We start from the raw sequence: 26,482 nt of genomic DNA on the forward strand, positions 1-26,482 counted from the left end.
CCCACAGCTGTGCTGTGCTTCCTCGTTCCTCTAAGATTTCCAATTTTCTTTTGAACTTTTCCGTAAGACTGTCAACATTTGGGTTGTTAATGTCAAATCTTTCTGATGTAAAATTCTTTATGAGATACGATAGTGCATCAGTCTCTTCATCTGTCAGCTTTGTTTCTTGAGATGTGGACATCGTCTGTAGAATTATTTTGGCCAAAGCGAGCTGGGCCAATATATGAGCTGGTACAGCTCGGGAATAGTAGTGGCCTGACATCATCGTTTTTGTGGATGCCATCACGAAGCAAACACTCCACAAAACTTGGAGGCCGCTGCCATCCATAATAAAGCCAACTGTGCCCATGTAGGACATGAGCAAATGATAACCCCCAAGCCGCACAGTAACACAACTCATGTAACATTGCAAGAACCCTGCCCTCCTAGCTAAATATTTTTCTTTTAAACTATTTTTTATGCATGTAAATATTTCTTAAAAAGTCTTTCTAATGATATTTTGCTGTTTTTATGTATTTAAGGGTTGTTATTTCACTTGCTATGTGTTTTAAGAAGGTATTTTGTATTTTAATAGACATTTTAAATCATTACTATTTTTTATGTAATTTTTCACAAAGAAGTCGCTGTACTAGATTTTTGCCGGTTTAGGCCTAGTTTTTCAGGTTTTTTCTAAATAAGTTTAATTTTGTAAAGTAATTTATATTATAATTTCTGTTTGTAATGTTCATTAACGTGTGGAATGATTCTAGAACACGGAACTGTGTCTGATGGGATGGTTAAAAAGAGAGGCATGAGAGGCCTGTAAGTCTGAGTGAGAAAGAAACTATGATTCCCCGCTAACCGAGATAAAAGCTGGGATTCCCCACTGGTCGTGGGAAAGGTGTGATAACTGCTGTCTCACGGTGTGGGAGAGAGAAGGAGAATGTAAAGTCCCTGGCTCTATGGAGTGAAAACTGTTTTCATTGTGTTCTGTACTCCTATTGGCTTGTATCTGTAAGTGTGAATGAAGCGTGCGTGTGATTGGTCGGTGAGGTCATGTGACTTATCCTTCCTGCGCGGAGAAGACGGTGGCAAGACTTCAGTTGTCTGCCGATTGCTGCAACAGTAGGTCGCGTTCGGTGGCTTCTCGCCAAATTATGAAGTAATTTGCTAATAGATAATTTAACGTTGGTGGTCAGAGCCAGGCCGATTATTAAGTTAACCTAATTTTTTTTATATTTCGTTCGGACATTAATTAGAAATTGTGATCCCCTTCATCGGCGGTTGGCTCGGGGCGAAATTAGGTTTCGCTGGGTGCGGCCACGTTTGAGGCAGCACTGACTTCGTGTACTTGCAGTAAAACATTACTGAAGGGCGCTATTTTTTCGTTAATTCTCATCATGCGAACTGCGGGCATTTTTCGACGGGCAGATGTATGTGGAATGAGTGAGTAACCTCTTTTGGAAGTGTTTGGATTCGTCTGTGCATTCTATTGTGAAGAAAAACAAAAACTAAAATTGGCGGAACATCTTTTTATTTTTGTATGTAACGAAACGTTACACTTATAACGGTTCGTTATATACAAAAATAAACAGATGTTGCGTCAATTTTAGTTGTTTTATTTTTTCAAACTAGAATGCACAGACGAATCCAAACACTTTCACTGTTTCATGCACTCGTTTCATTCGTACGTTCGCCTGTCGAGAATGCTCACAGCTCGGGCGATGAAGATTAACGAAAAATAACGTAGATTAAGTCCTTCAGTAATGTTTTGCTGCAAATACATGCAGTCAGTGCGGCCTCAAACGTGGCCGCACCCAGCGAAACCGAATTTCGCCCCGAGCCAAATGTCGACGAAGGTGGCCGCAATTTCTAATTATTGTCCGAAAGAAATATAAAAAAAAATTAGGTTAATTTAATACTCGGCATGGCTCTGACCACCCACGTTAAATGATCTATTAGCAAATTACTTCATAATTTGGCGAGAAGCCACCGAACGCGACCTACTCGTCCAGCGTTCGACGGACGACTGGTGGAGTCTTGCCACCTTCTCCTCCACGCAGGGAGGATAAGTCACATGATCTCACCGACCAATCACACGCACGCTTCATTCATTCTACAGATACAAGCCAATCACAGAACAAATTACAATACATGAAAAACCCTGTACACGCAGAACTCGGGGCTTCCCTTGATCTGTCTCTTTTAAATTTTACATCAAAATCGGGGACTCCCATTCTCGTTCTCTCTCTCACACCGTGAGACAGCAGTTATCACTCAGTTCCCACGCAGTGGGGGAATTCCCGTCTTTATCTATCTCTGAGGGGAATTACTGTTTCTTTCTCACTTACACGTCTCTTATGCCTCTCTTTCTAACCATCACACCAGACCCAGTCCCTTGTTCTAGAATTATGCAACACGTTAATTAAAATTAAGAACAGCAATCATAATACAAATTACTTGACAAAATTCAACTTATTTAGAAAAACATGAAAAAGTAGGCCCAAAAAGGCAAAAATCTAATACAACGGCTCATTTGTGAATAATTACATAAAAAATAGTAATGATTAAAAACGTCTAATAAAATACAAAATACCTTCTTAAAAACATAGCAAGTGAAAATAACATATATTAGTATCCATAACGTCTGATTATACCGTTTCATAACTTATACATCACTCAAAAAACATTGACTTATTACTGCTTACATATACAAAAAAGAAGTTTTAAAGAAAATTATTTATTTAGGAGGGCAGGGTCTTGCAATGTTACACACTCAACTCGCTATCTGGGCCGACAAAAGCAAGAATTTTCCTTGCCTTTAACCAGAGTGGATGGTCCAAAGTGACAAAACAGCAGCGTTGGCGGAGCTCTCTGCATTTCTCAGCAGTTGTTGTGAGGGCTGTGTAGATTGTATCAAAATCTGAGGGAGGGGCTCTAATGAACGGGAGGCACAGTATACATGAGGTCTTGTAAGGCTCATTTCATGTTATGGTCTCCATGAAGCCGTTCCCCCCTGGAAGGTCGACATCATCATTCCACTTCCCAAACATCCAGAGCAAATCTGCCGACCTTGGCAATACTTCTCTCTCCACGTTGTCAGTTCTGGTCTTCACAGCCAGGGTGGCTAAACCACCTTCACTTGGTTGGTCAAAGTGCTGCAGCGGAATGCTCCCATATTCTTTCAAGGAGGTAGCTTTTGGTATGGTCTTGACCTTTTCAATAGAAGCCCTTGGGATCAGCGATTTATTTGGCGTAAAACATTGGATGCCTCCCATGGCATGAATGTTTGTGCATTTTATGTTTTAGTATACCTATTAAGAATTTGATTGATAGTGTGTTCAATAAATTTAATAAGACCCTATTTACATGAATTCTATCGGGTGGTTTATTACACCAGTGTAAAGTCACTGTGAGTTCGCGTATGAATTGCAACTACGATTGTACATTAGACGGGTGGCCGTCGTGATTGTAAATATAAAAAAAATTAACCTCTTCCATTTTTTCGAAATTTGTGCGGTTGCATTTATTAGAAATGCTGTTCCCTGCTTTAGCCAAGACAGGAAAACATGCTCTTTAATTAGCCAGAGTTTTTCTGGAAAAGCTTAGTCGATGTACAGTATTTATCCACACATAGATAGTGCATTTTATGCTGATATTTGTTTAATGACATGTACTGTGATCTATACACAAGCTGGGGGAAAAAAACTACATAAATTGCACTGCTGTGATTGATTATGTGCCTAAATAACCAACCGGTGTTTGTGTTATGTAAGTAAGGTGAAATATTTAATCAATTAAAATTATGGAGGACCACTATCAAGGAAGATGGGATATGCACATTATGGCAGATCATTGCTGGAGTTTAAAAAGGGACTGTTCCAAGATATATACAAGAAGTTCACGTAAAAGAAGCTGTGGAATTATTAAGTTACTAGTTGGTTCCATCGATGATTTGGTGCTATCTTTGTATCTATAATAATTTAATTTAATAATAATTTTATGTATAAATTTTAGATTTGATTCATGGATTTAACCTAGAATAATGTAAAACGTACATTTCACTGAAACATTACATCTTAAATTTGACCTCGTAGATAAAAGCTAATGCCATATTTAAATTTAGGGCACCATGTTCATATGAAATCAGCTCTAAATATCCCAGCACCAAAACTATTGTTGGCCTGTTATTTTTTATTCCGGACTAGCATAACCATTCTAAATTAAATCATGCCTTAAAGGTTTCCTGTCAAATTCTTGAAACTTTGTAGACATCTACCAGTTATTTTTTTCATACTATATTCTTGCTGCAAGATTAATATTAAATGTTTCAATACTTCCATTAAAATTCTTGAATTAAATTGTATATTAAGGCAAAAATGTTTATTTATGGATTAAATGTGAATAATACATTTACTTAGAAGAGAGGAAAAATAAAATGGCCAGGAATGAAAAATAATCAGAACCGTGCCGACCGAAAATGTTTTGTTTCCTGCAGTGAAGCATCAATATAAGTTCGGCCACAAACCTATTTTTTTCCTGCAGTCACGTATACTATGCAGATTTTCTTACCACAACACAATTTCCCATTTCCTCATCCATTTTAAAAATTTATGGATACTCAAGCTAATGTAGATAATTGCAATCGCAAACCTTCGGTAATCATTCAACAGGTTTTCCACAAATATATACACTTTTAAACTACATGCAAGATGTCTGCTGTCATTTAATCAACAGCAGGTTAACCAACATTGGAGAAGGAACTTTTGCTAAGCAGCATTGCCTTGCAGTGTTGTCAAGTTTTGAATAAGCTGCACAACATGCTTTTAAACAATCATTAAAAAAAAATATTGCATGGATTATTCAATGAATATGGTAATATGCACACACAATTTTGAAAATGATACAGCTAAGTCACATTTTTATTACAAATGGCCAATGAAGAAACCATTATATCTCAAAAAATTCCCTGACCCATCAAAAAAAAATCCCCGATTTTTTCCCGCTCATTGGCCACCCTGGAAGATGAGGGCCGTGTTAGGTACAGAAAAAAAAAAATCCACAAACTCTATTTGTGGCTTCTTTTATTTATGCCAGAGAATCTTCAGTGTCAACCTAAAGAGAAACTTTATCTAGAACTTTAATATTTCAAGGGTTATCATGTACATAAAAATCGGATCAATTAGAACTAGCCGGAAGTCTTACCTGTTACAAGGTGCCCACAAACAGGTGCTTTTAACGTAATATGAACCGTAGATCTAGGGCTCCTTTAGTACTGTTTTAATCTTTGCAAAATTAAAATACAGTTATTCATGGTTACGACAATATGTACACTAGTCCAAACATTATATAAATACACGTTCGATGATGACTAAAGTTAAAAATACCATTGCAATGTGAAGGCTTTTCTTAAGGAAAGATAATAACTAATATACTAGCTTTGTATGTAAGTGTTATGTTCACAATAATTCCATAACATTTAACCATTTGACAACTTTGAAAAAAAAAAATCACATTTAATGGAATGCCAAAGATAAGAGCTACTGGCTGCAATAAAAATTGTAATAAAGTTGCAATAAAAGTTGACTCCACTATATAGTTTTTTTATTGGTTTCTATAAAAGCAGGATGATTTTTAAAGGCTGCCAGCTTTAGCAATTGCACATTATCATCGGAAGATTTCACTGCAAAATATTACTTGCATGAAATACACATTTGGATGCTTCTAGCCTTTATGTGGATTATTATTACAAAATTGATTTTTGAACAGAAAACTACATACCTAAATAAGTAAAAAATATTCAGATTTTCAACTCACCTCATTCTGGTATGACTGGAGACACTTCTCAAGGTCCCTTTCCCTTGCTCTGCTCCTCATCTTGAACTCCATGTCAATAATGGTGGCATTTTTTTGAACTAAGTCCTTTTGCAATTTACTCACAGTCTCCTCAAGTTTTTTGCATTTGCAGACACCTGCAACCATCCAAACAAAACTAAGATGATCTCAGAATATTCATTTCCCAGAAAGGATATTTAATGGCTTTTGTTCAGTCAATTTTGCTCTAAGCAAAGAACATCAAATTTTCCCATTATTAGATTTTAAGGCGGTAATTAATTGGTCCTGAAAAACATTCACTTGACAATCTACACATTCAATTCTATTTAAAAAATAATTTTATAAGCAAATTTGGATCCACTGAAAAAATTGTTGTAATCAATACCAGTTTTTTTAAAAGTTTTTTACTATACAAAAATATTTAAATTATTGAACCTTTTCAGGGTTGCCAACTTCCATTTCTTACCTTGAGATGCAGAAACAAGTAGAGTAAAATTAATATCTTAGTTTTCACTACTGCAGGACTGTTTTTTCAACTTCGTAACTCATAAAATATTCTAGGACTTTCTTAAAAGTTTTTGTGATGCAAAAAAGCAGTATTGTTTCCTGTCAAGAAGTTCAATGCTACATTTTGTTTAAATGTTGTGTCTTTTATTTTTCGTTTCAAAACATTAATGTGTACAAGTATTTTCATATGAAATAACAATAAGTGATATATAAAATAAAGTCTGGAATTTGTTGAAAAAGTGGACACTAATCCAACAGCACCATACATGTGCAGAGCAAAATATTGATTCATATGTGAACTCAATTGTATCCAGACATGAGGAAATTTTAAGCAAAGCAGAAAAAATATTTTTAAATAATAAAAAACATAAGTTAAAAATATGGAGACATCCATCCAAAAACCACTACACGAGTGGTTTAAGCTGTAAGCTGGCAGAAACTGTCCTGATGATAACACCCTTGGGAGTAAAAGTTGAGCAGAGTGCAGTTAGAATCAGTATTTATTTTCAAGCATGTATCAGTGAGACGGGATAAGTGCGATGCTCTCTGGGGCTTCTAGTGGAGTATCGCTTCTAGGTGCAAGGCTATGTACTGGCACGTAGTCTTCTCATCGAGCATAGGGAAACTATGAGATATGAACAGTGACAATAACATCATATAACGGGGAAATGAAGATGAAAGTGTAACGCAAGTCCCTTGAGTGCTTTCAAGAATATGTACTGGCTGTTTCATGTCTAAAAATTATTCTGAAAGCATTTGATTTAACCAATTTTGTTCTCCTTAAAATTTATTTTAAAAACAAAACACTGAAACACAACTACTCTTCCACCCTCATTGTATTATTAAGTGCTTTTCATAAACACACACATGATATGAGGAGCAGTTTACAAAACATATTTTTTTTGAAGCTCTGAACACAGTGTGTAAGCACCTAGGTAAAATGTTTTCCCAGCATAGAAGTTTGTTGTAAAAGGTTGCTGAAAAAACATCTGAATAGGGTTTTACTGCAAGTGATGAGAAACATTTTATACTGCCGTAAAGGCAAACCCACAGTTTGCTGGCCATTCTTTGCATGCTGAGGCTCCGGCAGTGGCCTGCCACACCATCAGAAAATAAATACATTAATGCTGAAAACCTGTAAACAAGCAAGATAATACAGTAGGGTGGCCAACCATTTGCCAGACTAAACTACAAGCTTTTCCCAGGATATTTAAGGCTTTTCTATGAAATTTCTTGAAATGACACTACTAGTTCAAAGAGTTCTTTAGTTCATTTTTCAATTGTTTGATAACAAAATGATCAGCAAAGATTCAATTCTAATTTTTCCGCACCAAGGACAGAGTTGTTTTGAAATATATTTTGGTAATACAATTAAATATGAACTACATAAATTTTTTTTAGAATGCCGCATTGTGTACATAATTGTTTATACTGAGGGATTTTATACATTAAGTAAAAAGGAATAAATATCATTAGGTACTCTTATTTTGAACATTTAACTATTGTAAAATATTTCACTGTCAAACTTAAGCAACAAATGATACATATGCAATCACCGACACATGTAGAAAGAGATTCACAAATCAGTGACTTGTTCGAAAATGTGTGTGTTTTAGCATCTTCGAAATATGTAAAAATATGATTGTGTAAAACGCTGTAGGGGATCCCTTATTTAAGATAAATATTTTCATTAAATTATAGTCTGTCTTGGCATTTCTGGTCCTATGATACTTTTGAACGTTTTAAGTTATTGGACAGAAAGGATGTATTAAGTTTTTTGTCGCATTGAAGAAAATAAAACTCATTGTATCAGACTCAGAATATATGAGGATGAACTTGACTGTCCAAGTATGGTTTCACAAATAATTTTAAGTTGCTGACCTGAGAATTCCACAAATTAAATTTAATTTAGTGAAGTAGCTTGAGTGTCTTTGAACTATAGCGAAAGTATTATGTTGATCATCCTGATATCATGGTGTTATTCGTGAGCGAAGAAGCATGAACTGCTACCTCAAGAATCACCGACTACGATTGGAGTGCAAGGACTATACTGGTCTTTGTCACACTTATTAAGGAAGAGACCGTGTCGCCGATGTGTGAGAACTGAGCTCTGGCGGGCGCTAAGTCATACCAAGAGTCGACGTCATAGGTCCTGTGTCGCATTGCAAGCAGAGGACTGCAGACCCATGGAGAACTAGGGCAACTGCAGATTCCGGACGCAGAATCATGTTAACCAGTTTTATCTACTTTCAAAAAATACATACTGAAATGGTTAGTCCCCTGTCAAATGTAAAAAAATATAGGCTCCCGTGTGCTCCTTGATGATGCAAGTGTGGAAGCAATCTTAATATCTTCGTTTGACCTTAGAGAAACATAATTTCGATGGTGGCACTCTTGAAAATTGTGCGTTTGAATGCTGCAGACAAAAAAACAAAATGGCCGCCATCGAAACACAATTTACTATATATATCAGAAACTGTTGAGATTACGAAAAAAACTTTTTTTACAAAAAATGTAGCTACACAGAAAATGTTATTACAACTTTTTATGTAGGATCACCCGTTTTCTCATAAAAAGTACTTTAATATATTTTTCAAAAATAAAAATGAATGTGTCACAGTATGAGAGTTTTGCAAGCGCATATTTACATGCTTGACATTATTTATATGACCTGTTATTAGTTTAAAAACAATTTCACAGTATTATATGAAGCTTTTGTTATATTTCTTTGTTTGAAAATATTGTTTCTGTTTCAGAGCAGAAGATAAGAAGACAGATGGAGCCTGTATTTAATGCTCATTTGACAAATAAAAGGAAGGCAGACAACAAGCTATGCTGTTTCATCTGTAGTGCTAAATCGTCAGAGGAATTCGTTTCAGAACCTTCAAATGACGCTTATGAGAAAATTGTTGTGTGTTTAAAAAAAACATTTTTTTTTACTAGTTAGCAAATTTTTTTGATAGATTTTCATTAAATTATTATAGTCGGCATCGCCGCACAAAATGTGAAATATGGAAAATATTTTAAAACTGAAGCGACAGTCAATCATAAAAGAAAATATTATGCAATATAGGTGTACGTCGTGGTTTGAAGTTCATGGCTTTGTGGAAGCCTAAATTGTATTGTAGTTAGTGGAAGGAGGGCTGAAAGATTATTAAAAGTTAAGTGTCTCATTGTATGCAGTAATAAGTGCATACTAGAAGCGGTAAGTATTGATTGTAATATTTATTCCTAGACAAAAAGGAAAATGTTAAATTTAAGATTAATACCATGTCTTGTACCCAGTGTCAGATGCTAAAGTATAAAACAGGTATTGGTACACGTGATTTGCATTTTACAGTAGAAAATGTGCTGTTGTCACTTGTGTGGGCATGCGCCCATTGTTGCTTATATATGTTGTTTAAAAATGCAAACTGGGAGGCTACATTTTTTTTATTATATTGCTTTGCAATACCTAATTGTTTTAACCTTTTGATTATTTCAAGTATAATGAAATTGTTATTATATGAAGTATCAATTTGTAAGAAATAATTGTTTTTGTATAAAAGTAATTTTTTTTGTTAAAATATATTTATGTCTTAAGCTTTGTGGATTTAAAAGAAAAAACATATGGACTTCAAAAGACTTTAAACATCATAAATTAATTTTTCCTTTTGTTTATATAAATATTGTGGTTAAGACTTAATTACTGAGTTACTGCAGTTAAGTGCAGAAAAGTGTAACCAATATTAAGTTTCTCATCTCTACGCATTTGTCATATCTATGGTCACCTTCCTATTGGAAAAGAAAAGGTAATACTTTCCTTTCTACTTTTGTCAGCCATGATGTAGACTTCTAAATTTTTGTGCTCGTCAAGTATCCATCGACATCCATGTCGAAAGTTTGTAGCATTGCAAAATGGGTCATAAGAATAGTAAGAATAAATTTGAGGTGAAGGATATTTTTTTTGTTGATATAGAAAACAGTTCAGATATGTTAAGAATTGTTATTAATTACTTTGGTTAAATTTCATGGAAAGCCTTAAAATACTTATTTCCTTGAGATACTTAATTATTAATTTGAGGGTTAACTCCAGTTCATAATAATTAATTTTGATATTTGATAATTAATGTCAGTAATTGTTTTGTTTAAAGCAGTATATATTATAATTTTACAGGACATCATTTTTAAACAAAAGTTTTTATATGAATTTCAACTTTGTTTACTAAATTTTTAACATTGTGTTTGAATTTTTTGGGTAATTTTATATTCTATTGGATATTGCTAGTGTAATATTTTGAGAATAGTCTGGAAGGTACAGAAGGAAGAGCGGACAGGCGCGACACTCTGGCGCCAGAAAGCTATTTTTTCACTTTGTAAATGCGTGTTTGGGATTTACGCGTCACGTTGTACGCACAGCTGTAGCGACCGTCTGGAAGGGTCTCTGGAGGCTACCACTAGCCAGCCAATCAGGGCAAGCCCTGGCGTCAAGTGATGTGCCCGCACGAATTTCCTTATATGGTCATGTTTTGGAATTATGTGCGCTGATTGGTCAGTTGGCCCACGGGGTTGCCTCCCTTGTTTTCACCTTTACAAGGGAAGGTAATCTCGTCGACCAAGTCACTTGTTGCTCGATCGTCGCCGAACTCGGTCGCGTCGTCGGCAAGTCACGAAACAAATGAAAAATTTTTAAAGGACAATTTAACGCCTAGGGGCTGGGGCCACGCCGTAATTCTTTAACCTAAGTTCATTTTTTTTTCTTCGGACTATGTAATTAGAAATTTAGGCCCTAGGCGTCGGCATCGGCCCGACTCGTGTGATTTCGGTCCGCGATCAACGGTACCTTGAGTTAGGTAATTAACCAAGGGACATTACTAAGTTTTTTTTTCTTCTTTGGCGAGTGACAAGACTCCTCGACCATCAACGGCAATATGTATGGTGCTGTGGTATGTATTTGGACCTCATCCTATCAAAATTCAAAGATATCGTTAAAATTCGTATACGAAAAGACAAAAACTGTACAAGTAACGAAGTTTTTCTAATTAAATTCATTTGTAAAATTGTGTATTGAAGCCATGTAACGATGAGAAAAAACATTTTTTTAAAGAAATAAACAAAGATAATTTAATAAACTCTTTTATTTCCAAATAAAGCAGAACCTCAGGAACATTGTTTGTTTTGTATTGTTACGTTTCTATGTGTGGTTAGCCGGGCCTAAAACATACAACGTAACAAGTTGTGTATTTACTACCGCATTAGGTGAGTTTTACCGCCTTTCCCCCGGGAATCATGGTTTTATAATTATTTATGGGATAGTTTAATTTTTTGTTGTTATAAACTTGTTTAGCGGTCCGGGTGTTGGCGACCTCTCGGTGCCCCATGCCTGAGGTGTGATCCATAAGCTTGGCCCATAACATCTGGGCACCCCAGGGCTTGTCCCGTGGTTCTACGGCGATGGGAGCCACCAACAAAAATCCCAGGAAAGTTTTCGACGACTAAATCCTAAGCATGCAGCATGGGTAGTTAACCTGTTTCGGTCACGCGTATCTTCTTGCAATTTCATCGACTATTTCATCAAACTACCCCTTTGGCATCGAAATCAACATTTAATTAATGAATAATATTTTAATGATAATATTTTAATACTTTCTGTAATTTTAATAAATTTACCTTAATTTTTGAAAATGTAACATTAAGTAATAACATTTGTGTAAGGGGCCCCTCTTTTGTTTTGACTGTACGAATACTCAACTGATACTCTTTTATTATCTTGTTTAAATAAATATGTTTTGTTATGGCTGACCCGATATCAGTGTGTATTTTATGTTGCAATTACCTAACCTTTTTTTTAATGTCTTAATATAATAACTTAACAGGTTATCAACTTTTGTTCTGTAGTTTTCCCAGTCGGCATATTTCCTCTCTACTCGTTTTTTGAAAACAACAAAGCAATGCTATTCAACCTAAGATCCCGGAATCTTCCATCGTAATTTACCTTGGTGAGGTTTGGTAAGCCGAACCAAGAGTAAATTACCGGCAGAAAAACCACATTTATGCACAACATTAGGAAAGGACTTAACGTATGTTGAGAATTGCATTGATAAAATAGAAACTTTTGTTTTACTATTAACCTACACTTGTTTCAGTTAATATACAATAATCAAACAAATATTATAATTAAGACAAATGCCATTCATCCAAATTGTTAGTCACCTGCATTTATCTATTTTCATCTAGCTTTGTTTTCTCTTTTTATTTAACTTATCTTCACCAATACAATACAATGTTTATTCAATATAAGTAATACATTAGTGTGTTTAAATTGTTAAAAACTGTTTTTATGCAATTTTTAAATAATTGGAGACTGCACATTTTCTAAAAACAACACAAATGAACAATATGTCAAAATATTGTCAACATGTTCAATTGATAGTTTGTTAGTTACATAAAATATTTTACTTCGTTGAGTGCAGCTATCCTATGAATTCGTACACTGGCAATGCTGTAAGTAGTTTTCACTTCTCCAGCTGTTAATTTTCCATCATGAAGACATAGTGGAGTTAGAATAATGTCCCCTTTGTTGGAGATGCTTGTTTTATTTCATGGAAAACCTTTGACAGCCATGACCTAATTGCCACATTCTAAAAGACAATAATCCACAATTACTTGTAATAAACGTGACACTTGATCTGCCACAGTAGCATTTAAAAAAAAAAAAAAAAAAAAACACCAATGGTTTTATTAACATCCATTTGCATCACAACATAGTTTTTCGTAATAGAATAACTCATATAACTTTCAATATCTACCATACTTATATATTTACATCTACAATACTTTTATATTTACTGTTTTTAACCTTTTTGTGGCGCTTTCACACTTCTCGAAAGCATGCAATGTGGCAGCCTTCTTTTAATATTTGTTCGAGTATATTTGTGACACTATTGATTGTTACCAGTGAACCAAGACTATATATAAACCTGTAAGGATCTAATGTATAATATAATACATCAACAATCAGTAGAGGCACTGGAAAAAAGCATTTATAATGGCTGTTCATAGCATTTATATTTTGCCATATAGCATTTATATAGCTTTAATTTTATTTCTTCTCCCAGTTTATGCGAATGTTGCAAGCTATGCACATAAGTATGTTAGTGTCACTAACATAGAAATGGTGCGACTTGTATTGCTCTGCACATTGCACGTGAATGCATGTTAACAGATTTTGTCCGTCCCATAATGCATTGCACGCGAACGCGATACAGAAAACCGACTTTAATAACCTTAATTTTATTGTGAATAGCAGCGCAATATTTTAGTTTCAGAGATTACCGTTTGTTTTTCGGGTTAGGAAATTAGGAAAACACTAGGTACGTTCAACAAATGAGCGACAAAAGCATAGAGCTACATTGCTGCCATCTTTTTCCTCGTTAAAGTGCTAACGAATTTGACTGAAGTAGATTTTCGTAATTTTATTTGTAGTTGCCAATTATAAGCTGCGTGTGTTGTAAACTTAAATTAATGCGTTTTTATATTTTAGTTGTCATTTAACAATAAATAATTTGATTGCTTGTGTTAATATCACACACGCACACGTTGGCAAACATGGCCGCTTCCATGTTTTCACTTTCTTTCCCGTGAAAATATTCATGCACGTAAATAAACGTCTCTAATCGTTTACATTTGTTTGGGTTGTACGTTACGTTTGCCGTTAACCAAGTTTCCGCACGAGCCTATGCGGATTTAAATTGTGTTTCGTGTTATTTACAAGATTCATAGATCGTGTTGATTGTTTACATGGCTCGCCATCATAACCGTTTATTAGGTAATCTTCAAACATGGTAAGAAGATGCATAAAATAAAGAATGTTCTTTATTGTATAAGGTTAGGCCATTAATAATAAGAAATTGTTTATTTAAAAATATAAGGTAAACCCAAAATTTACTGGAAATTTTAATATAACGGGAAATTTTAATAATTACTTCTAAAAACGGGATTGTAGCATTTATTCGTCTGTAAACCATTTTGTCGCTTTTATTCACGCCTATATTGTTTTTACTATTTTCCAGTGCCTCTAACAATCAGTAAAAAAATAATAATTTTTTATACCTAATATTAAAATAAGCACATTACACTGTTCAAATTTATTTTACCTTGAAATAAATGAATTTTGATGGCACAACTTTATCATGTAAAAAATGTATAAAAGGATGTGACATCCGTAAAAGTAAATAATGGTTGTATTGTTTCATATATTTTTTAATTTTTTAAATGGTATGTCTGTTACAGCACGGAAATGTATGAATTCTCTTATTAATTTAAAGTTTATTTTCACATGTCTCCTCTTTACTATCTCAGCTAAAAAAAATTATGCAAGAATTTAAGTCAAATTTGTGATTTCCTTGCTCGCAACATAATCACATAGTTTGTACGTAAATTAATGGGCTTCCTAATAGCGTATACATACTATTTTTAGATTTATCATTCTTTATAAGCAATGTAGGCCTACAACTTTAATTCACAAATTTTCTTTTGTTCCTCTTCAGTTTTTCGCTTTGTGAATAAATGTACCCAACAAATCAATTTGCAATACCTTTTGTTTTTTTATAACCACCAATATTCCTTATAGTTTTGAAAAATTTTCCCCGAAGGCTAGTAAAGCAGTTTCTCAACTCCTGCCGTCCTACAGTTAGTTACCACGTTTGCCGCCAGAGTAGCGCTCACAGTGTCTATATCCATTCTATGAAATGTCTGGTAAATTTTTACAGATTTACATTTGAATATTATTAATAGTTTTAAGTCCAATATTACAAAAAATTATTAGGTTGTGAATATAATTGCCCAAATGTTATTCAATTAAGGCTAATATAAAAAAAAATATCTATGATTCTCCTGTCTCTGTTAGGGAAATTTGTATCCAACAGGTAACAAATAAAAATTGTTATAATGTTTCTGTTATGATGTTTATAGAGTACTGTATAGGATGAATATAAAGTAATGTCAAAATTATATTTAATATAATAAAGTGATATTCAGACTTTGACAAACATTTAAAATGCAGGTTTCAAAATTAGTGACTTAGAAAGAAAGAAAGAAAAAGTAGATACACACACTCACCACAAGCGTTTTCCTCTCCTCCTGTGTTGGTGCCAACTGTTGTAGTCATCAATGACTTGCGCCAAAATTCTCGCCGGTGCTCTACCACCAACTTTTCAACCTGTTTGTCAACGGCACTCTTCGCCTTTGTCACTTTCCTTAGCTCCAACTGCAGCCTCTGATTCTGTTTCACAACGGAATCTAACTTTAAAGACTTCTCTTCAAAGACTAAAAGTTTCTTCTCTAGTTGTTCGACACACACACTCATTTGTCTCATTTGAGTGCCTAATTCTTTGTTTTCGTTTCTCAGCAGAGTGATTTCTGTCTCCTCGGCCTCATTTTCAAATATTCTATCTTTACTCTGTTCGTAACTAGCCTTGATATTTGATTCCAGTTCTCGGATATACTGAAGCATGCTCTCATTTTCCTCGTCCAAATCAATGGCCCTTTTGCGAGATTCCAACAGCTCTACTTGGAGTGCACTCATCATTGCTTCACTTTGTGTCAGCTCCTTCTGAACTTCCCCCATTTTGATTTCACAATTTCTTAGTTTATCCTTATACATTTCACACTGCAACGAGAAACTGTCTTTAACATCTCTTAGTTTATCAACAAGTTCTCCATTTTTGTTGGTTAAATCTTTTATTTCTTTGGCTAGCCTGTCACAACTATCTGCACTCTGCCTAGCCGCAAGACTGTATTCCATCGTCTTCTCTTCCAGTAAACGTTTAATTTTTTCTACTTCAGCATTTAACATACTATTCTCATATTTTAATGTCTCAATTTGGTTTCGCTTTTCACTTTCAAACAAACTTTGTCTACCTTGAAAACACAATTCTTTCTCTAAATGTTTTTTTACTTCCAATTCAAGATTTTTAACACGAGCTTGGAGCATTTCATTTTCACTGTTGAGTGTTTCAAGATTTTTGATGGACAGTTCCAACCGGTTTCTTAAAACGTTGATAGAATTGTCACTCTGCCTAAGTTGTTCTTTGAGGTTTTGTGTTACATCCTTTTCTTCTTTAACCTTTATCTTTTCTGCATCAAGTGCATGCCTTGTGACCAATCCCAGATTGGAAATTTTAAACCTAATGCCCGCCAACTTTTTTTCCAGAACTTTGCTGACACAAAACGATTCCTCCTTTTGTGGGGTAAAATCAAGGCATTCTTGTTCATTTTCTGCAATTGGAGCATCACGCGCTGTATGGTTTGAGATGAAAGCAGTTTCAAGTTTAGATTCTATCTCAACAACACAAGCCAAAAACTTATTGCACTGATTACTCAATTTCGTATTCGTAAGTTGACAATTTTCTAATTCTTGTCGCAAAAGGTTACCTGTGCGCTGTACATCTAACAACTGTTCTTGAAGCTGCTGGACTTCATCGGCTTTTATCTTGTATTCTCTCTCTGACGCAAGTTGTACACATAACTCTTGTCTAGCATGGCTCAATGCCTCAAGCACACCTGCAAAAATTAACAGCTTTTCACATAAATTTGATGATGATGTCTTTTCCATCATCAAATCATTTTTCAGCCATTTTCCGCTCTCTGCCAAGCTTTCTTCCGTTTCCTGTAGTTTCCTGTGATTTTTAAAAAAAAAATCATCAAGTTCATTTAAAAGAGTCTCAAACCTCTCATCACTTGTACCAACACATTTTTTCAGCTCACAATTATTCATTTCCAAGATTTTTAAATTATCATCAAGAACACAGTTCTTTTGATTCGTGATGTTTAGACACTCTTCAGTTTCCTTTAAACGATTTGTTAGGAATTTTACATCTGTCCGCAACTTGCCAACTTCATCTAAAAGAACAGAGATTTCACAAGATTTTCTATCGAAATCAGACAAAAGTTTTATTATGACAGATTCACACTTCGAAGGCACTCTCTTCATTACGGAAATTTCACTGCTGATTTGGTTTACCAAATCTGAACAATTTTTTGGGACATTCTGTAGGATTCCGAAAAACTTTTCACAACTGCATTTTTCCATTTCAAGAGATTGAAAAACTTCAATCTGTTTTTCAACAACACAATCCAATAACACCTTCAGGAGATCGTTTAAATTATAGTGTTCTGGACTATCCCATTCAGAGTTCAAGCACTTTATTTCTTCTGATAGAGCCTTGGAGTATTGTTTAAATTCGTTACCCAATTTTTTAGCTAACATTTCAGCTGCTTCTAACTCTTTTCTCAAAGTCGAACACTCACACTTAGACTGGACACTGATATTTTCAAAACTATCGGATTCATTGGATCCTTTAACTTTCGAAACATAAGGATTTTTACTTGGAGCTTTAGATACTGAAAGCATTTGCACTTTATCATACAGACTTGGAAATGGTGACAGATTTTGGTCTGAATCATACTTATGTGCATCAGTTACTGTGTCTAATATTGAAACAATATTTAAGGAATTAGAATCATTTTGTAACGTGTTCTTCACGCAGACATTTTTGTCCATCATTGACAAAATCACGTTCTTTCCATCACATTCTTGGCTTAACAGGCTTAATTTCTTCATTCCTTCAGCATCTATTCTCTTTACAATTTCTAATTCAATGTCATTTCTAACTTTATGAGAGAGTGCTAACCTCATTGTTAATTGTGTGTCTTGTATGGTAGTTATGGCATTCAAAATGGCTTCACCCTTGTTCAAAGTCAACGATTCCAGCACATCGGCTGGTTCATGGAAGTTATAAACCTTCCAGGTGCCGTCCAACAAATTCTGCATCATCTTCTTAACTTCCAGTAACAAATCCTCTCTCAGACAGTTAGCCATCCTTAGGTGACAGAGATTCACTTTCAAACATTCAATTTGTTGCTTGATGAACTTCATTCCATTGTCTCTAGCCCTGGAAATATTTTCTTTACTGTTGTGAAGCTCTTTGGAAAGTGCCTTGTTTCTTTCTTCTGAAGATTTAAAATTAAAATCTAAACATCCAATTTCCTCAAAAAGACATTTGATCTCAAATTCTCTATCAGTTTGAACTCGTGGCATTGCCAACTCTAACTGAAGGCTATTTGTTTTTAAACTTTCATTCACTTCACATAAAGAATACATCTCCTCGGTTAGGCGCTTCACTTCAATTTCTTTTTGACTGATTTCGCATTTCATTCTGCTACCAGACTCAAGCAATGCAGAGATTTTTAGATTTAATGTTACTAAAACATATTCTATGCTTTGATTAAGGTCAGACTTTTCTTTAAGTTGAAAGAACTGAGCATCCTTATCCAAATTTTCACAAAGCGATTTCAATTTCAGTACAATGAATTCCAATTTTGGGTTAAAATGCTCCAATTGTTCAGTGCAACTGATTTTCTCTTGTTTCTTTTGAAAAAGAAGCTGTGAAAATTCATCTTCTTTCTGGACAAGTTCTTGATTCAAAACTTTGTTTTGTAAACCACATTTATCAGTTTCAAGTTCTCTTTGTAAGCCTTCCACCCATATGGCTTTTTCATTTTCAAGCAAGGTCCACCGCTCTTTTTCTTTTACAAGTTTTTCATGCAACAATATAATTTGTTCTTCAGTCATCTTCATTTCACATTCTTTCTGACTCAAAACCTGTAAAAATGCTTTCTCTTTTTCACATATTCCTTGATTCAAGCAAATGTTTGAACTCTGTAATAAAACAATTTCAGCATTCAAGGATTCAAGGTTACTTTCTAAGCTTTTTACCAAGACAGTTTTTTCTTGATTAAGAAACATCTGCTCTTCTTTTTTATTCAAATATTTTTCATGAAGCATTTTTATCTCTTCTTCCAACCTCTTCATATCACATTCCTTCTCATTTTGTAGCTGAAATAATGCTTCATCTTTATTAACTATTTCTTGTTCCAATCTTTCTATCAAGGAAGACTTCTCATTAAGCAGCTGTGATAGTGCTTCCTCCTTCATAATTATTTCTTTTTTCAAACTGTCTATCGAGTTGGACCACTTTTCTTTTTCCTCCACTAGTTCTTTTTGAAGAATTTTTATTTTTTCTTCAGCCATCCGGAGTTCAGTAAAATAGTGAGTCTCACATTCACTCCTATTCAAGAGATGTTTAAATGCTTCCTCTTCTTGGACTGTTTCTTGTTTAAAAATAAAATCAGAATTCTTTCCTAATGTCAACTGAGCAATGAGGGTTTTTTCTCTCATCTCAAAACTTTCTAGTATGTTCACTTGCTCATCTTGAAGAACACTGATCTGTTTCTTTAGATCTTCAAGTTCTTCACAAAGCAACCTTGTTTTCTCTTCACTGACCTGAAGTTTTAGTTGTAGCTCACTGCGTGAAGCCTGCAAAGAAATATTTTCTTTCCTCAAGGCAGCTATCTTGACATTCAGAGACTCCAGTTTTATTTCAATGCTTTCTTTAAAGGCAGTTTTCTCATGTTCACACATCGGCTGTTCCCTTTCTTTCCCCAGTTCTTCACAAATTAATTTTAAATCTTCACCGAGAATTTCTTCTGATTCTTTCTCTTGCAGCAGCATTGCTAATTCCTCCCCTTCGAGCTCTAGCTCAAGTTTCACACCTTTATGTAATTCTTCAAGAGACGATATTTCTGCCTTAAAAATTTCACGTCTACTTTCTTTAAGGTTCACTTTTTCTGGTTCAAGCAAGTTTACCCTTTTTATCTCATTTTCAAGATCTTCGCCAAACAATCGTATATTTTCCTTTTCAGTCTGCAGTTCAATCTTCAATTCTTCAGAGTAAGAGTTTTGTAAAGCACATTTATCAGTTTCTAGAACAGTCTTTTCGGTATACAGGGATTCAGGTACACTTTTTAAATTATCTACCAAACTAAGCTGCTCTTGATCAAGCAAAGACTGCTGATCTTTTTCTTTCAGTAGCAATTTTATTTTCTCTTTAGCATTCAATTCACATTCCTTATGATTCAAGAGCTGTGTTGATGCTGCTTCGCTCTCAAATATTTTTTTCCTTAAAGGTGCATTTAAACAGCACTCGAAATCCATTCCAGGACTCAATGATTCAATCTCATGTTCAACATTTTTTCCTCCAACTACTTTTTCTTGTGCAATCAAAGCTATTTGTTGTTCCTTTCTATTAAGTTTCTCACTAAGAGAACTGATTTTTTCTTCAGCCAAGCTTAGCTTGACCTTCAAAGTATTTAGCTGTTCTCTGTAATTTCTTTCAGAGGGACTGCAGTTCAGTTCAGACAAGTCTCCATTACTGTCAACATTAAAATTTAAGTCTGAGGAAAAACTGACGGAACATGAAGATTCTTTATTAATAGTCAAAGATTTTGGCTTGACATCAGATGGAATTTGATCTGTTTTATTTTCATTTGTGTTCGTTTCATAAGCCTTATTTTTCTCTTTCATTTTCATCACATTTGATATGATGAAATGCAACTGGTCAAACAGCATTACATACTTACCTTCCGTATCCAATATTTTTTTACAATTATCATGATTCAAAGGAATTGTGGCATTTGATAATGTAATTTCTTTAGAGATCATCATATGCAAGTCCCCTATTTTTCCTTGCAAAACCTCTAGCTGCCTATTTCTCAAAGAAACCTCTTGTCTGAGAGCCTCGTTTTCAGATGCAAGCTTAGTCAAATCCGTGCATATCTCGTCAGTTTCTTTCTCGAAGCTTTTCATGCGTTGGTTTTCTTTGCGCAAGCGCTCGACTTCCAATACACTTATCTGAAGCTCATTGGTTAAACTTGCTACCACGGACGTCAGCTCGGGTTCAATTTGATATTCTTGTTGACGTGCTGCCAGTATCTGATTACATACTTGTCCAGACTGTTCTAAGAACTTTTTTGGTAAAGGGAGAAGGTACCCTTGCCTGTAAAGAAACATACAAGATAATAACAGCTTGTTTGTAAAACATACAGTTTTTTGATAACTCTCCTATTTGGCTAAACATAACGATTTGAATGCTACAAAGTACTAATATGGACATATGCTACAAATTTATAATTGTATTTTTAAACTTTTTTATCATCCTCAAAGTTTTTTTTAGAAACCAGTCAGCTTGCTGTTTTGACAAAAAATTTACTATCCATCCAGTAGGTCAAACTTATCAAACAGCTCACCTGAATAAAACTGCATTTACTCTACTAAAGTCATCCTGCAAGTTGGAGTCAGTTGACACTCAACAGTGACAACCTGCTGATCTGATTTCTCAGAAGAGACACACAATAAATCAGAGGAAAAAGGGAAAATTTATCACACTTGTTAAAATGTACTCTTGTTCCTTCCACAGTTCACACAGCATTTTGAAAAATAAATGATAACCTTTGTTCTTAATTAAAGAAAACATCAATTCAGTAATAAAAAATTAAAAAAAGAGAAAGAAAAGGAGACAAAGAAAGGGGAAAGAGATCAGAAATGAAAATGAAGAATCATATTTTTAATTAAATGATCTAACTGTGAAGCAGAAATCAACATTACTTTTCCCTTTGCCTAGCATACCCGAGAAAAAAAAAAAACGGCATTTATCAAGTAACAAGCAAAGGAATAAAGGGTGTAGCAGTGGCAGCCACATGAATGAATAAGGACCCCCCAAGTAGGTGCCACTGCCAAGATCCAGCAAAACCCATTATCAGGCCAAAACCATGAATAGAATGGTGAACAAATGTCTAAGAGTTTATGGCTTCATCTCTGTATGGTCTTTAGGTGACAATGAGATAGAAGGAACAATGACAGATTGTAATGGTAAGGGCGAAGAGTGAAAGGAATGATGGTGGTTAGTATGAGTAGGTATGTATATGTATGTATATATTTGTGAGTATATATATGTCTGTGTGTGTGAATATGCATAGCTACATATGGTAAGTTTCCTGCTCACAGTAAATCTGCATTACACCCCATCTGGAATTAAACCCTTGAAGACCATTCAACCACCATGGCAAATACCAGATTATCCATAAGGCAATTCAGGCAGCTGCCTATTGCCTATGGACCCCACGGCCTGTGAGGAAAAAAAGTCCAAGCAGTTTTAATTTTATGCTTTTCTTCTTCGTTTTACAAAGGATTTAGGTTTATTTTTTTTAAAAGGACTAACAATTTCACAAAAAATATTTTTTGGTTAGCTACTTACTTATTTCTCTAAAATAAAACTCAATGATATTAACACACAGAAAACTACCCTAACGCTACCTCGGCAAAATTTAAATAAAATTTCTGAACATATTCTGAATTATCTCCACACACATTCATTAATTAGGTTGGTGAGTAATCAATACTGCAAACCTGGTTCTGGTTGGAAATACTGATTAATTTTACATGAAAAAATAATAATGGAGGATTCCGCGATTTGCTCGAATACGTTGAATCATAGACTATGTATTTCATTTTGTTCAGTCAATGCGTTGTGACCGTGAATTGTGTTTGAAAAATTTAGTGTTTTGAATTTAGAAAAAGAGTGTGACACTGTAATAGATAGATTGCGCATAAAAGTGCTTTGAGAAAATTGACAAAACTATGCAGTAAAGACATTCAAATAAATGTAGAAAACTGAAGTGACATCTAGGTAAGTTTTTATTCAAATAATTTAATTTATAATTATTTATTTATTTTGTGAAAATACAATGTTTATTACTTTACATATAAGATAAAATGGTTTGAATTGGTTCAGAGAATCGGGCCATTCTAGTTCTCCATATCAGGACTGGTAAATGAAAAGGAGATAGGCCGCTGCTGCTATATAGTGCTGAAGAGCGTAACTAAAAAGCTTTTTTAAACGTGTTTTCAATGTTACCGGTATGTTTGCTGTTTCATGTAGATAAGAACTCACAAGTGTCTGTTTTTAATAGAGTTCTTATTTTCGTTGGTTTTATTTCACAGATAAATATCAGTATTCAAGCATAGCAGGTCATGAATGCAACATATACACAAAGTAATGATTTATTATCCATTTTCATTAAGTTTTCCACCTCAGTCAGTCCATATAACTTAATTTTTAGAACTTTTTGCGCCAATCTGGTGAATCGGGTCAGATTTCATAGGACAAATAAGGTCATCTGTTTAAATGTTGTTTATTGAGCAACTTCATTACTGGGATATTTTTTCTTGGACAGATGGGCAAGTACAAATGGAAAAACTACATAAAGGTAGAGAGAGGAGAATATGGGAGAAGCAATGGATGCTGTAGTTAACATATACCTTAGTAAATGCACAGCAGCCAAGACATATGACGTGCCATTTTCGTGTATTCAGAGATGTTATGCTCGTGGCGCAAATGTGCAATTGGGGAGGTGAAGAAAAATGGAGGGACGTAAAACAACTTTTACAGATGAACAGGAATTAACATTAAAAACAGAATGATTCCACTCTCTAAAACTGGTTTCAGCGTGACAAATCAAGAGGTAAGACAATTTGCATTTTAGTTTGCTTAAGCAATTCAAGAAAATATCGTGTTTTCTTGCATAATCGTTGCACATTTTACTCTAAAATCAAGTTTGAAAAGTAGCGGTGTGACGATTAGGTGGTTTTTTTTTTTTTTTGATAGATAAAAATAAAAACAAAACCAATTCATGGAAAGTACGTTTATTTAAAACATGAAGTATAAAAGAGCACACCAAACAATTTAAATTAATGTCATGCAACAAAAAACCTTTCAACTTTAAATAGAAAAACAAAATCTGTGATCCAAATGCAAGCCGAAAGAACGCGTAACTATCGCCGTAGTAAGTACACACTACACGAAAGAGAGCGCACATTCTAAGCACTCGGCGAGATATCGATATTCAGCTACGTGTGCGCGCTCTATACGGAAAGCAACATAACCAAACATTAATGATTGCAATGAGCGCTGGCTACATTTTTGTAAGAAGTACACTGCGGCGACGCAGATGAACAGATGACTGTTATAACGTATAAAAAGTCTTTAAAAGAAAATTTACACATCAGACAACTACATATTTATGTTAATTAAATAAGAGGTAATGTCCAAATAAATATTAGATTTCTATTATAAAATACATTGTTTTATACAGAAAAAATACCCATACAAAACGCTCCGAATCTAATAGCGGGACCAAAAATATAATGCAACGTTTATGCGAGAGGTTTTTTTTATCCAAATTATGACGCCCAAAAATATGGGTGCGACGATTATGCGATAAAATGGGGTAACTTACCACAAAATTAAAAAAAAAAAAAAATGTAAAATGTCAGGAACAGACATTATGACTGGATTTCTATGAAGGCACCCTGCATAAACCAGAAACTCTTTTTCTGTCACTGTAAACCAAGTAAACAAATATTTTGACCTACTGGAAAAGAAGCATAAAAAGGTACAATTAATGACAAGTCCAACAGCAAATTGTAATTGCGATGAGTCTGGTTTATCTCTCAATAATAAACCATCCAGCAAAATTCTTGCCCAGAAGGATTCTACAGTTGTCAGCCAAACATGTGTTAAAGAGGAGAGAACATCATCGTTTTGGCTTGTACCAATGCAGCGGAAAATTATAGTCCTACGTGATATTTTTAAAGGAAAGTGATATCATAAGGAATATAAAAATGTATTCTCAAACTGTACGTAAATATTGTTAACACTAAAGAAATTGGCTTAATTTTTTAAAATACTAAGTGGAGCATCTGATTTTTATGTAAAATTGAGAATAACATGTCAAAACTCTATTTTTGTTTGTGTAAATTTATATATTTAAATTTTTTTCTAGTGTTTGTTGCTGACAAGATACACCCTTTTTAGTGACCCTATTCACCATTAACCTTGGGCGAATAGGGTTACTCGCTGTGTTTGATATATGATCTCGTTGCTTGAGAAAAATTTGTTTTATGGGTGTAAATTTTAGTAAACTATTAAAATTTATTCCTTTATTATTTTGTAGTTTATATACTGGTGTTTTTGATTGATTGGTTTGAGTTTTGTTACCTGATTTAGAACATGCTATCCTACTTTGTAAGTACGTCATATTTAAACAACTTTTATCACCACAATATTTCAGGAGCAAACCGTTGGCAGTGCCCAGAAAGAAAAAAAACACCAAAGTGGATCAGAAAAATGAGAGAGAGAGAGAGAAACACAGAGAGAGAAAAAAAAAACAAAAAAACAAAGACAACAAAACTTCTTCAACTCGGGTTTACTCATGAATCGACGGAAAATTAACCTCATGGTGCCTCTCCAACTCCGAGTATGTCTACCAGCGCAACAATGGCAGTAGTGATGGTAGAGATTCCTACTGACTCTTTACAGCAGATTGACCTTGGCCAGGACCATCAAGAGACAGTCGTGTTAGTGTGTGCAGATCGTCCAGAGAAAAGTGAGGTCATCTGAGCGCAATCCACCTAGGAATTGAATACCAGAATGATGTTCGTTTATGGCAAAACCTAACCGATGACGTACAAGTTTTTTGGTGTACTAGAGACCCTCACGAATGTCAACAATTTGACGATATTAAAATAAGTTTTTCATTAAAATAAGTTTTTCTGGATCTATGTTTTTCCCGCCACATGTAAGTGGCGGTAAAATCAAAAGAGAGAGGCTCATGTTATCTACTCTACTGAAAATACATACTGATTTCCGTGTCTTCTTTTTTGTGAAGCTCAAATCAGACCTCAATTTAAAACTGAATTCTCAGATTGCAAAAATGCATTACACCAAATTAAACATCATGAGAATAGTGCAATGCAGCGAGTATGTGTACAGACACTGATTAGTAGACAACGTATACACTACTGAATTTAAAACTCTTTGAAAATTGAATTAAAAAAGAAAGGGAATATTGGATCAAAGTTTTACAAAGAGTGATGTCAGTGATAAAATTTGTCATCACGTGGATTAGCATCCAGTGGTGATAACAAACATCTAGGTTCTTAACATAATGGAAACTACTTGGGAATATAGAGTTAATTGCAGAATATGACCCTTTTTACAGTTCTCATTAAGACATATATGGTAATTAAGGAAAACCAACCTATTTGTCTTCAATGATTTGTGAGAAAATTATTGAAATACTGAAAGACAAAGTTTAGCACATTATTGTAAAAGAAATTCTTCAAGGCAAGTATTTTTCAATAAGTGTCGATTCTACACCATAAATATTTCATACCGATCAGCTGACTGTAGTGCTAAGATATGTTACAACGTAAAAAACGGTG

General features: G+C 34.4%; 1 protein-coding gene across 1 annotated transcript in view; it reads right to left on the reverse strand.

Moving 5' to 3' along the window:
* Window positions 1-26,482, reverse strand: part of LOC134546210 (uncharacterized) — a 96,853-nt gene that overhangs the window by 41,373 nt on the left and 28,998 nt on the right. The window contains exons 6-7 of the mRNA XM_063388826.1: window positions 15,421-21,197; window positions 5,797-5,951 (exon numbers count right to left, since the gene is read on the reverse strand). Coding sequence (XP_063244896.1) covers window positions 5,797-5,951; window positions 15,421-21,197 — 5,932 coding nt within the window. The remainder of the gene's footprint in view (window positions 1-5,796; window positions 5,952-15,420; window positions 21,198-26,482) is intronic.

This window comes from Bacillus rossius, chromosome 1 (genome assembly GCF_032445375.1).
Source record: "Bacillus rossius redtenbacheri isolate Brsri chromosome 1, Brsri_v3, whole genome shotgun sequence".
Taxonomy (NCBI): Eukaryota; Metazoa; Arthropoda; class Insecta; order Phasmatodea; family Bacillidae; genus Bacillus; species Bacillus rossius.